The following is a 13,843-nucleotide window of genomic DNA, read 5'->3' on the forward strand; positions in this document are numbered from 1 at the left end:
GGAAGGAGATGCATTCTGTCTCCTAGAGATGAACATACTTTGGTGCGAAAAGTGCAAATCAATCCCACAACAACAACAAAGACCTTGTGAAGATGCTGGAGGAAACAGGTACAGAAGTATCTATATCCACAGTAAAACGAGCCTATTTCGACATAAACTGAAAAACCGCTCAGCAAGGAAGATGCCACTGCTCCAAAACCGCAATAAAATGCCAGACCCTGGTTTGCAACTGCACATGGGGACAAAAAAAGATCGTACTTTTTGGAGAAATGTCCTCTGGTCTGATGAAACAAAAATAGAACGGTTTGGCCATAATGACCATCGTTATGTTTGGAGGAAAAAGGGGAGGCTTGCAAGCCGAAGAAAACCATCCCAACCGTGAAGCACGGGGTTGGCAGTATCATGTTGTGGGGGTGCTTTGCTGCAGGAGGGACTGGTGCACTTCACAAAATAGATGGCATCATGAAGACGGAAAATCATGTGAATATATTGAAGCAACATCTCAAGACATCAGTCAGGAAGTTAAAGCTTGGTCGCAAATGGGTCTTCCAAATGGACAATGACCCCAAGCATACTTTCAAAATTGTGGTAAAATGGCTTAAGGACCACAAAGTAAAGTTATTGGAGTGGCCATCACAAAGCCCTGACCTCAATCCCATAGAAAATGTGTGGCAGAACTGAAAAAGCGTGTGCGAGCAAAGAGGCCTACAAACCTGACTCAGTTACACCAGCTCTGTCAGGAGGAGTGGGCCACAATTCACCCAACTTATTGTGGGAAGCTTGTGGAAGGCTACCAAAACGTTTGACCCAAGTTAAACAATTTAAAGGCAATGCTACAAAATAATAATTGAGTGTATGTAAACTTCTGACCCACTGGGAATGTGATGAAAGAAATAAAATTAGAAATAAATCATTCTCTCTACTATTATTCTGACATTTCACATTCTAAAATAAAAGTGTGATCCTAACTGGCCTAAAACAGGGAATTATTTACTAGGATTAAATGTTAGGAATTGTGAAATACTGAGTTTAAATGTATTTGGCTAAGGTGTATGTAAACTTYCGACTTCAACTGTGTATATATTTTTTGGAGCCCCACCTGCCTTGAATGACGTGTCGGCACTGCTCATGAGTCTAGTACAACTATCTTCCTACACCTGTCTTACCTTTATATCATCCAAATTATGAGTAGGCCTGTTTATGATATATTATTTATAACGCTCTCATTTTGAGCATTTGCAAACAAACATAATATAGCCAAATATGTGTAAAACTATTGTATCCTGTTGATCACATGGACTGTCAGGCCTGCATTCATAGCCCCATTTATGAATTGGGGCTATGAATGGTGGTAACATATCCCCGGGCCCATCCTTCCGCTTCATTTTACAAGTAGCTGGGCAGCTGTCATTGGACTGAACAGATTGTACAGCTTTCTGAGTGTAGGTTACTTAAAGAACACCATGAGGCAGCATTTATTTAACTGAGCATATGAACCCTATATAGAGAGGACTGGATTGAGACAGAAGTCCCCATCAGGACTTCAGGATATGTTTTGCTTAGCTAGTACTGTACAGCAAACGTTTGGCTTTCAATCAAAGCYGTCAGAATTCAACAGATGCCGATTACACCTCTCTCCATAGAGAGACCGACACCTGTCATCYAGTTGCTCAATAAAAAAACTCAGCAGACCAAGGATGTTGTGTATTATAAACTGGGTGGTTCAAGCCCTAAATGCTGATTGGCTGACAGCCGTGGTATATCAGACCGTATACCACAGGTACGACAAAACATTTATACTCTAATTACGTTGGTAACCGGTGTATAATAGTAATAAGGCACCTCAGGGATGGTGGTATTTGTCCAGGCTGTGTCCAGGCACGTTGTGTAGTGCATAAGAACAGCTCTTAGTCGGGTTTATTGGCCATATACCACACCTCCTCGAACGTCCCAGTGGTGCGTAAGATGCTGGAAGAGTCCAAGACCCTCAACGTCAACTGTGTGGACTACATGGGCCAGAATGCACTGCAGTTGGCCGTGGGTAATGAGCACTTGGAAGTGACAGAACTACTGCTGAAGAAGGAGGGTCTTGCTCGTGTGGGCGATGGCCTCCTCTTGGCCATCAGTAAGGGCTATGTGCGTATCGTAGAGGCTATCCTGGCCCACCCTGCATTCGGAGGTGGGCTACGCCTCACTTTAAGCCCCCTGGAGCAGGAGCTACGAGATGATGACTTTTATGCCTACGACGAAGATGGCACGCGTTTCTCCCATGACGTGACCCCGGTCATCCTGGCTGCACACTGCCAGGAGTACGAGATAGTGCACACTCTGTTGATGAAGGGAGCCCGTATCGAGAAGCCCCATGACTACTTCTGTAAGTGTAGCGAGTGTCATGACAAGCAGTGCCGTGACTCGTTCAGCCACTCCCGCTCCAGGATGAATGCTTATAAAGGGCTAGCCAGCGCTGCCTACCTGTCCCTGTCTAGTGAGGACCCTGTATTCACCGCTCTGGAGCTCAGCAACGAGCTGGCTCGCCTCGCCAACATCGAGACTGAGTTCAAGGTGAGAAACACAAAGACCAAGCTTGAGGATTGGAAGAAGGGGATTTACTGTTAAATAATATTTTCATCGGTGTAATGTATTGGCTTCCTTTCTCTCTCATATGCTCTCCACCCTCTCACTAATTTAACAATATGGGCACAAAGCTTTGTGCCGATATTTCTGAAAGAGCTGATTTCAGTCTTTTGATCACACAGACATGATTAATTGAGCAGAGATCAAATCAGGTAATACATGTGCACTACGCTCAAATATTATTGGAGTGATGACACACTTATATTATTGGAACCGCTTTGAGAAAATTAAGATTGGGAACACGCCCAAATGAGTCATTGACCTTGTGACATGTTTAGAAATTATTGCAATATCTGAGTGTACTGTATGTCAGGCTTTGCAACATATTACCCACCCTCAAAATTCATGTAGCTTTTTCAAGAATAAGTCTAATCAGGGATTTTCATATCCAGTTTGTTGACTCCTGGTATTGTTGGAGCTGTTCATAAAAAATACTCCACAGGTCTGTCTAATCAATTTTATCCTGATTACTGACCTCTCCAAATATTGTGTTGAGGTTTAAAATTGATGGGTATGAATATAGACACACACAAATACAGTATCTCCTCATACATTTTAATAATTTATCAGACACTCTTATCCAGAGTGACTTACAGTTGTGAGTGCATACATTTTAATAMATTTTTTATTTTCTTACTGGTCCCCTGTGGGAATTGAGCCCACAACCCTGGTGTTGCATGCTCCATGCTCTACCAACTGAGCCACACAGAACACAAAAACGTAGACGCACGCCAACACACACAGACGCACACACACACAGTTCATGCTCATTATAAAGAACCATTATGTGTGACAAACACTAACATTGGCATGCAAACTCATACTCTCACACCCTGCCTTAATGAGGTAAGAAAATATACACAGTATTTGTCAGTGCAGAAAAGGTTGGTCTCTGGGTTTCCAGGTTTCTATTGGAATATTTTAGATGCAGAACATTAARGGAGAGACTGACCCATGTGACCCATTTCAATAATTCTCACACATCTCTTTCCCTTTTCCTCTCTCTCTAGATATAGTTCATGTTCAGTACACTCCCGCAAATTAAACACTCTTATATTATTGGAACCCTCTCTGAGAAAATGAAAATTGTGAACGCGCTCAAATCAGTCATTGACCTTGTGACATGGTTMGAAATTAGCCTACTGCTCAAAGAGAGGGAAAACAGCGGTGGGCTGATGTGGCCTGATAAGCTGATCCAAGCAAATGCAAATGTAGCTAGCTAGTTATCTATTCTGTTGAAACAATCTAACTAGTCTTTAGATTTTATTGGGATCCCCATTATCCGATGCCAATGGCGACAGCTAGTCTTCCTGGGGTCAGTGATTGGAATTTGTTCTGCTACTGACATCTGCCTTTTAGGCCTACTAACAAACAGTCAAATTAAAGCCTTCCCTGTTCCTGACTGTGAGATGACACGCAATTTAAAAGGTATAAGCCACTACACTATTGTTCATCGCCGGTAGCGTCTGCCTGTGGACACTCCAAGATTAAAACATGAGAAATAACTATAGCTAGTTTGAAAGCCATTGTATTTAATTAACAAGAGAGAAAATAGACTATAAGGGAAATAAAAATGTAATAATTTTAAAATGCCACCAATCTGAAGGGCACTTTTCTCGTAGGAGGGCAAAAGGACAGGTGCTCAGGCACCCYTAGACCTCTATCTGTGCACGTGCCTGTAGATAAGCCACATTCACTCAAAGGGGAATTCAATTCTCAGAATCAGTGAGAGAAGAACAATATTAATCAAGGATTTTTATATCCAGTCTGTTGACTCCTGGCAGGGCCGGCCCAAGCCTTTTTTGGGCCCTAAGTGATTTTTTTAAAGCAAGTTTGCTGCAATTCTACACATTTTTCCATGGGACGGAGAGATTTTGCAACAACAAATGGTCGGAGGACCCCTAGCGGCTCGGGCGCCCTAAGCAGTCGCTTATGCCTAGGGCCGACTATGAATCCTTCTGTTACTGTATGAGGGAGCTGTTAATTAAAAGTAATCCACAGAGAGTTCTGTCTAATATTWTTGTTATTTTGTCCTGACTACTGAYCTCTCAGTAATCAAGCTAATCAAACCAAAAAGTGGTTTGGGTTGAGGATTAACACGGGTATGAAGTTAGTCACAAAGACACACTCACAAGCACACATACAGTTTATCCTCTTTCTGAGGAAYAGCCTCAGAAAGACATGTAGAAATGTGTGCGCACAAATGCACAATTTATGCTCATTATTAAGAACCAAAATGTGTGACAAACATTGGCATTCAATGAAAGATGTTATCTTCATGAGAGAAGATAATATATGCAGGATTTGTCAGTGCAGAAATRGTTGATCTGTGGTGTTCCAGGTTTCTATTAGAATATTTTACATGCAGACCAAAAAGTGAGAMTGACACATAATAGCAATCCATCAAAAGTTGTGACCCCTGGAGTTTGCATCATTTTCAATCATTCTTACATAATTCTCTCTCTCTCTTCTMTCTGTGTAGAATGACTACAGGAAGCTGTCCATGCAGTGTAAGGACTTTGTGGTGGGAGTGCTTGACTTATGCAGAAACACGGAGGAGGTGGAGGCCATTTTGAATGGGGATGTGGACCAAGCTCTGCCCGGCGATCACAGTCGACCCTGCCTCAGTCGGGTCAAACTGGCCATTAAGTACGAGGTCAAGAAGGTTAGCTGAATCACTCAAGCTGAATCAAACATATTTCAAAAGGCCATTTTAAATGTTAATCTCCCTCTGGTGTTTGTGTGTGTCTGTAATTGTCTTTAACAACACTCAGTAGTCTTCATTTGAATAGCAATCAATCTCAAGGGCACAATGAGAAACACACTTTTGAGTACATTTTCCCATTCTGCCCGTCCCCTATAAAGTGTTTATTATAAAGAAAAACTGGAATGGGGCCTAAATGAAATAGGTGTTTTACAGCTGTTTAACAACCATCAATGTAGGGATTCTACAATGCAATAACATGCAAGGTATGACAAAACAGACAACCTCTRCCTCTGGTTATCAATGTTGTAGTATGTCAAAGTTATTTTTCATTATGTTTGTGGCCCATCAGTTTGTGGCCCATCCTAACTGCCAGCAGCAGCTCCTGACCCTGTGGTATGAGAACCTAGCTGGACCTAGCAGTCTGCTGGGGTGAAATGCTGGATAGTCCTGGGAGTGGCTATTGGCCTTCCTTTCCTCTCAATCGCATACTGGATAGTGCCCTGCAGTAAGGTACATACACAATCCCCTTTCTATTGTCTTCTCAGAATCACTCATTAACACATGATCCAGGCTGCATCACATCCAGCCGTGATTGGGAGTCCCACAGGGCGACGCACAATCGTCCCAGCGTCATCCGGGTTTGGCCGGGGTAGGCCGTCATTGTAAATAAGAATTTGTTCTTAACTGACTTGCCTAGTTAAACAAAGGTTAAATAAAAACAAAACAGAAAATAATTATAATATATTTTTTTAAATACTTTTTTTTACCTCTACCTACATGTACATATTACCTCAATTACCTAGACTAACCTGTGCCCCCGCACATTGACTCTGTACCCGTACCCCCTGTATATCCACTCGCTACAGTTATTTTACTGCTGCTCTTTAATTATGTTATTTTTCTTTTTTTCTTAACACTTATTTTTCTTAACTGCATTGTTGGTTAAGGGCTTGTAAGTAAGCATCTCACTGTAAGGTCTACACCTTTTGTATTCGGTGCATGTGACAATTAAAATTTGATTTGATTTTGGTATATATCATGAGGTTGTTGGTTGCTGTTTATGTGGTTGATTTCCTCTGTATCAGTTCGGTCAGATTCTCCGTAGCCCCTTCATGAAGTTTGTGGCCCATGCTGTTTCATTCACCATCTTTCTTGGACTGCTGGTAATCAATGCCTCGGACCGCTTCGAGGGAGTAAAGAACCTTCCCAACGAGACTATAACAGACCACCCTCTTCAGGTGTTCAGGGTCAAAACCAGTCAATTCTCSTGGACTGAGATGCTCATCATGAATTGGGTGATTGGTAAATGACTCTGATTTACAAAGAGCTGCTTTTGTGGGAGAGACAWTATTATCCAGTCTATTCATATCTCCTTGTTCATATCTCTTTACCACKGTATAATCTGAATGAAATCTGAATGTACTGAAATAATTTCACTCGTATGCTCCAAACAGATGGCTTTTGCACTGAAAAGCACTCTTCTCTTTGTTAGGGATGATCTGGTCGGAGTGTAAGGAGATCTGGGCTGATGGGCCAAGGGAGTATATCATGCACCTCTGGAACGTACTAGACTTTGGCATGCTGTCCATCTTCGTGGCATCCTTCACGGCTCGGCTCATGGCCTTCCTGAGGGCCTCTGAGACCCAGTTGTATGTGGACATGTATGTTCCCAACATGCCCAACTGTTCCCAACATGCCCAACATAGACCTGAGCAACGCCTCACTGCCTCCAAATGTAGCCTATTACACCCATGGTCAGTGAAAGTGATACGTTTTTATTAAAAGATGATTATAATAATAGCATAGGTCCAACTCTGTCTACAGGCTAACATGGTGTGTATGTAGCATTACAGTAACCTTTGTGTCATAAAACGAACAAGTGCTGCCACCGTTTCTCTCTCGCTCTCTCAGCAAGGAACAGGTGGTTACCCTCCGATCCTCAGCTCATCTCCGAGGGTTTGTACTCCATTGCAGTGGTGCTCAGTTTCTCCCGCATTGCCTACATCTTGCCTGCCAATGAGAGCTTCGGCCCACTTCAAATCTCCCTAGGCCGGACGGTCAAGGACATCGTCAAGTTCATGGTCATTTTCATAATGGTCTTCCTGGCTTTCATGATTGGCATGTTCAATCTATATTCTTATTACCTTGGTGCCAAGTACAACCCTGCCTTCACCACGTAAGTACCCTCCTGCCTATTCTTGTAAATGAAATGCTTTAAGTAGAGATGTATGTGTATTTATTCATTTTGTGTGTTATGTGTTAATGTCTGTGTCCACACGTATACCGCTCGTGTGTGTGTGTGTGTGTGTGTGTGTGTGCGTGAGTCTGTGTGTGTTGTGTTTGATTATTTGTGTTTATATGTGTTCACAGAGTGGAGGAGAGCTTTAAGACTCTATTTTGGTCCATCTTCGGCTTGTCTGAAGTTATCTCTGTGGTCTTGAAGTATGACCATAAGTTCATAGAGAACATTGGTTATGTTCTCTTTRGCATCTACAATGTAACCATGGTAATCGTACTGCTCAACATGCTGATTGCAATGATCAATCACTCCTATCAGGAGATTGAGGTGAGACTAGGAAGCAATATGCCTGAACACCACAAGGGAATTCACAGGAAATCAAATGTCAATAATCACGGTTTTGAGTTCAAAGGGGAATAATGTCCATTTAGAGTATGTGTGAGTATTATACTGTTATGTTCATGTTGTATTCATGTACCATTTTATGAGTGTAATGTTGCGAGCAGTTTTGTAAAATAATCAGACCATACTAAATGAGTTAAAATAAATGAGTCATTGCCTCTCTCCTATCACTCCAATTATGCTCTCACTGGAGGTCTGTCTCAATCTCAACAGGAGGATGCTGATGTGGAGTGGAAGTTTGCCCGTGCTAAACTCTGGCTGTCCTACTTTGACGAGGGACATACTCTTYCCCCACCATTTAACCTGGTTCCCAGCCCCAAGTCMTTCTACTACCTAGTCCTGCGCACAAGGGCTTGTCTGGTGAGGCTGTGCAAGGCCAAAGCCTGTCTCCAAGACAACCAGCGGGAGACGRCCATGATCAATTTGCGATTTAAGGTCAGAAGTCGGCTTTGAGGGARTGGCTGTAGCCGATTTGTATATCTGCCTCGTTAGATGTTGTCAGTCTTTAATGGATTTTTTAATGCGTGTGTGGTTTCTGTTCTGTTTCAGATCAAGCAGTACAGACCTCAAACGAGGACATCAGGGCAAGATGACTTCACCATTAAACATCCTACTCGATACCAGGTACTTCCTCCATACCAGTCAATTTGATTAATTAGCAAGATCAGACGATACTCAGAAGTGCTACATTTTGAACTGTTGTCTTAAGATTCTCTCTTTTCTTGACAGAAACTGATGAAGAGGCTCATTACGCAATATGTGCTAAAGGCTCAGGTTGACAGTGAAAATGACGAAATCAACGAAGGTGATTTATGATTCATATTAGACGCCGATACCGATTATTGGAGGACAAAAAAAGCTGATACCGAGTAATCGGCCGATTTTATATATATATATATAGTTTTTTATATATATATCATACACACGCACACATTTTGTAATAATGGCAATTGCAACAATACTGAATGAACAATGAACACTTATTTTAACTAAATATAATACATAAATAACACACAACAGCTCTGAAGTGACAATGATATGAAGAGTCTGCTTAGGAGACATACTCTCACCTGTTTGAATAAAAATAGAGTTTAAGTTACCTGTGATGAATGTTGAAAACAACAAAAACTTTAATTTCTATATGCAGGAAATCCTATTTTAATAATGGCATGGTAGAAATTGACAACCAAAGTGTGAGTCATAATTCCAAACAAAATCTGAAAAGCGGTTCCTTCATTCATAGGATATTTTTAGATTCACTTAAAATAAGGTCTGTGTTTCGTGTAGGCTTACACCACCGTGCCAATTTATAACTGTGTAGAATACCATAGGACAAGGTACTCTGATCAATCTTGGCTAAATATAAGCGAAGATCATTTTTTTTGTAGTGGATTTATGAAAATATGTTGACAAACGTTACCTTATCCTAGTGAGTTTACACGTATCAAAACGTGAGGCGGTTTGAGCCTGCACGAAACAAGACCTTATTTGAAGTAGATCAAGACATTCTCTATGGAAGACATGAACGGTAAAATAACGAGGAACCCCTTTCAAGTTCAGACGCAAGTTATTACAGGAATTATAACGCGTCAACTATTTCTCTCTAAACATATACCTTTGACAATCGGAAACTATCACCTCGAACAAACGTTTTATCCGTTCGTTATTTATCAAACGGGTGGCATCCATGACTAAATATTCCTGTTACATTGCACAACCTTCAATGTTGTATAATTACGTAAAATTCTGGCAAATTAGTTCGCAAAGAGCCAGGCGGCCCAAACTGTTGCATATACCCTGCTCTCTGCGTGCAATGAACGCAAGAGAAATGACACAATTTCACCTGGTTGATATTGCCTGCTAACCTGGATTTCTTTTAGCTAAATATGCAGGTTTAAAAATATATACTTGTGTATTGATTTTACAGAAAGGCATTGATGTTTATGGTTAAGTACACATTGGAGCAATGACAGTCATTGATTGATTGTTTTTTATAAGATAAGTTTAATGCTAGCTAGCAACTTACCTTAGCTTACTGCATTCGCTAACAGGCAGGCTCTTTGTGGAGTGCAATGTAATCAGGTGTTAGAGCATTGGACTAGTTAACTGTAAGGTTGCAAGATTGGATCTCCCGAGCTGACAAGGTTAAAAATCTGTCGTTCTGCCTCCTAGGCCGTCATTGAAAATAAGAATGTGTTCTTAACTGACTTGCCTAGGTAAATAAAGATTAAATAAAGGTGTAAAAAAATATATAATTTAATTGGCAAATCGGCGCCCAAAAATACCGATTTCCGATTGTTATGAAAACTTGAAATCGGCCCCGATTAATCGGCCATTCCGATTAATCGGTCGACCTCTAATCCATATGTAAGATCAGAAAGCTGTTGTGCCCTCTTAACAGAAGACTGATCATTCTTACAAATGCAAGGCCRTGACATGAAGCTGTAGTGGATTGAGTGATTAATAACCTGTGGTGCATCATTTGCAGGGGAGCTGAAGGAGATCAAGCAGGACATCTCCAGCCTGCGATATGAGCTTCTGGAAGAGAAGTCTCAGGCCACAGAAGAACTAGCTGACTTGATCCAACAGCTTGGTGACAAGCTTAGCAAGAACGCCAAGAAACCTTGATGGAAGTTGAGGGGTGTCCTCTGTATAAGAGCTTTGTATAAAACCTTCAAACTTAGATTCATAGTATGTTGTTAGTGTTACAGAGTGGAACAGGGGAACCCAAGAGCAGAGTCAGACGAGGGGACTGGGATGAAGTAACTAAGGTATTTCTTGAAACACGGGGAAAATGGAATGCAGGCCAGGGGAAGCTCGGGTGGATTTCAGGAAACCAGGTGCGGAAGCTGAGGCTGGAGCGAGAGTGGTTGGGACAGGGTAAGCAGGTCCGGAGGGGAATCCAAGGGAGTAGTAGAGTGGGGAATCCAGGACAGAGTAGCAGGATTATGAGACAGGGACCAGAGTCAGAKCGGGCGGAACTGTAGCTGAGAGGAAAACAGCATCAGGCAAGGAAAACAGGCACAACAGGATCTAATAGTAACAAATGGCTAGACGCGTAGACTGACTGAGCAGAGATTATGATTTGGCAGGGTGGAAGTGGCAGGAYTGAGGATTTGTAGAGGTCTTGATTATGGAATGGGTTGCAGCTGGTGGTGATCTGCTCTGACTCCAGCACACCTGTCTCCGCCCACACAATCACACACACACACACAGCAAGAGGGAGAGAGTGCTGGGGGAGTGGAGACACATGATGAGCAGTAGAGGGTATTGCATGGCACGCATATGTGAGTTAGAATTAGGAATTGCACTCCGCATTGAAGGTAAGGGTAGGCTAAACTTGTGTTAGTGTTCCGTCTATAGGAATTTTATAATGTATATATTCACATTAAATCATCTCGATTGTAAAAATAGTAGTATAACCTAGGCGTTATTTTAAATAATGGGAAATGTGTGTAGACAGTAATCATTTTAACTTTATCTATATATATTCATAAATAAAAATATGCTTATTGAAATATTTAGAATTTTAGTAATAAAATCATCATATTATTAAGTAGGGCCTGTGTATTATTGATCAAAAGTACAATATGTATTGTAATAAGCCCTTATGTCGCTAATGGCTAGGAAAAACTTCCTAGCAAGGTCCGAACACTAGGAAGAAACGAGAGAGGAACGGGTATGCGGGGTGGCCAGTCCGTCTCTGGCTGTGCCGGGTGGAGATTATAACAGCAACATGGCAAAGGATATTCAAATGTTCAAAGATGACCAGCAGGGGTCAAATAATAATAATCATGTAGGTTTGTCTGATGGGTGCAATAGGTCAGCACCTGCAGGAGTAAATGTCAGATGGCTGTTTCCGCCTAAGCACGATCATTCATGAGTGTCTCTAGGCTACTGCTTCCTGCTGTCTCTAGAGAGTTGAAAACAGCACGTTCCGGTGACACAGGTCAGGGTTTCCATAGCCGCAGACAGAACAGTTGAAACTGGAGCAAGCGCACGGCAAAGGTGGACTGGGGACAGCAAGGAGAGTACATTTATTTACATTACCATTTAAGTTCATTTAGCAGACGCTTCTTATCCAGAGCGACTTAAAGTTGGTGCATTCACCTATGATGTCCAGTGGAACAACCACTTTCAATAGTGCACTAACCTAAGGGGGGGGGGTTAGAAGGATTACTTTATCCTATCCTAGGTAATTCTTAAGAGGTGGGGTTTAAGGTGTCTCCGGGAAGGTGGTGATTGATTCCGCTGACACTGGCGTTCGTGGGGGAAGTTTTTGTTCCAGCCATTGGGGTGCCAGAGCAGCGAACATTTTGACTGTCATATGACCAGGGTAGTCTGAAGGCCATTGGTCCTAGGGCTCAGGTTCCTCCGAGAGAGAGAAAGAAAGAAAGAAAGAAGAGAATTAGAGAGAGCATACTTAAATTCACACAGGACACCGGATAAGACAGGAGACAATACTCCAGATTATAACAGACTGACCCTAGCCCCCGACACAAACTACTGCAGCATAAATACTTGGAGGCTGAGAGAGGAGGGGTCGGAGACACTGTGGCCCCATCTGACGATTACCCCCGGACTGGGCCAAACAGGCAGGATATATCCCCACCCAGTTTGTCAAAGCACAGCCCCACACACTAGAGGGATACCTTCAACCACCAACTTACCAACCTGAGACAAAGACAAGTTATAGCCCACAAAGATCTCCGCCACGGCACAACCCAAGGGGGGCGCCAACCCAGACAGGAAGATCACGTCAGTGACTCAACCCACTCAAGTGACGCAACCCTCCTAGGGACGGCATGGAAGAGCACCAGTAAGCCAGTGACTCAGCCCCTGTAATAGGGTTAGAGGCAGAGAATCCCAGTGGAGAAAGGGGAACCGGCCAGGCAGAGAGCAAGGGCGGTTCGTTGCGCCAGTGCCTTTCCATTCACCTTCACACTCCTGGGCCAGACTACACTCAATCATAGGACCTACTGAAGAGATGAGTCTTCAATATAACTTAAAGGTCGAGACCGAGTCTGTGTCTTTCACATGGATAGGCAGACCATTCTATAAAAATGGATTCTAGTCAAGATTCTAGCAGCCGTGTTTAGCACTAACTGAAATTTATTTAGTGCTTAATCAAGGTAGCCGGAAAGTGGAGCATTACAGTAGTCTAACCTAGAAGTGACAAAAGCATGGATAMATTTTTATACATCATTTCTGGACAGAAAGTTTCAGATTTTTGCAATGTTACGTAGATGGAAAAAAGCTTTCCTTGGAACAGTCTTGATATGTTCGTCAAAAGAGAGATCAGGGTCCAGAGTAACGCCGAGGTCCTTCACAGTTTTAATTGARATGACTGTACAACCATCAAGATTAATGGTCAGATTCAACAGAAGATCCCTTTGTTTCTTGGGACCTAGAACAAGCATCTCTGTTTTGTCCGAGTTTAAAAGTAGAATATTTGCCACCATCCACTTCCTTATGTCGGAAACACAGGCTTCCAGGGAGGGCAATTTTGGGGCTTCACYATGTTTCATCGAAATGTACAGCTGGGTGTCATCTGCATAGCAGTAAAAGTTAACATTATGTTTCCGAATGACATCACAAAGAGGTAAAATAAAACGGAGCCTTCAGGAACACCAAAATTTCCAGTTGATTTGTCAGAGAACAAACCATTTACAGAGACAAACTGATATCTTTCCGACAGATATGATCTAAACCAGGCCAGAACTTGTCCGTGTAGACCAATTTGTGTTTCCAATCGCTCCAAAAGAATGTGGTGATCGATGGTATCAAAAGCAGCACTAAGGTCTAGGAGCACGAGGACAGATGCAGAGCCTCGGTCTGACGCTATTAAAAGGTAATTTACC

General features: G+C 42.4%; 1 protein-coding gene across 1 annotated transcript; it reads left to right on the forward strand.

Moving 5' to 3' along the window:
* Positions 1 to 1,341: 1,341 nt before the first annotated feature.
* LOC111980005 (short transient receptor potential channel 7-like) lies at positions 1,342 to 11,251 on the forward strand. Its single transcript, XM_024010694.2, is given in 14 exon segments — positions 1,342 to 1,392; positions 1,912 to 2,562; positions 5,117 to 5,299; positions 5,691 to 5,754; positions 5,757 to 5,851; positions 6,427 to 6,643; positions 6,834 to 7,018; positions 7,020 to 7,095; positions 7,253 to 7,517; positions 7,712 to 7,907; positions 8,196 to 8,417; positions 8,532 to 8,606; positions 8,712 to 8,787; positions 10,471 to 11,251. Coding segments are annotated over 14 exon segments (2,496 nt in total). The 3' UTR covers positions 10,611 to 11,251.
* Positions 11,252 to 13,843: the final 2,592 nt, after the last annotated feature.

Source organism: Salvelinus sp. IW2-2015, linkage group LG20 (genome assembly GCF_002910315.2).
Source record: "Salvelinus sp. IW2-2015 linkage group LG20, ASM291031v2, whole genome shotgun sequence".
In the NCBI taxonomy this organism is placed as follows: Eukaryota; Metazoa; Chordata; class Actinopteri; order Salmoniformes; family Salmonidae; genus Salvelinus; species Salvelinus sp. IW2-2015.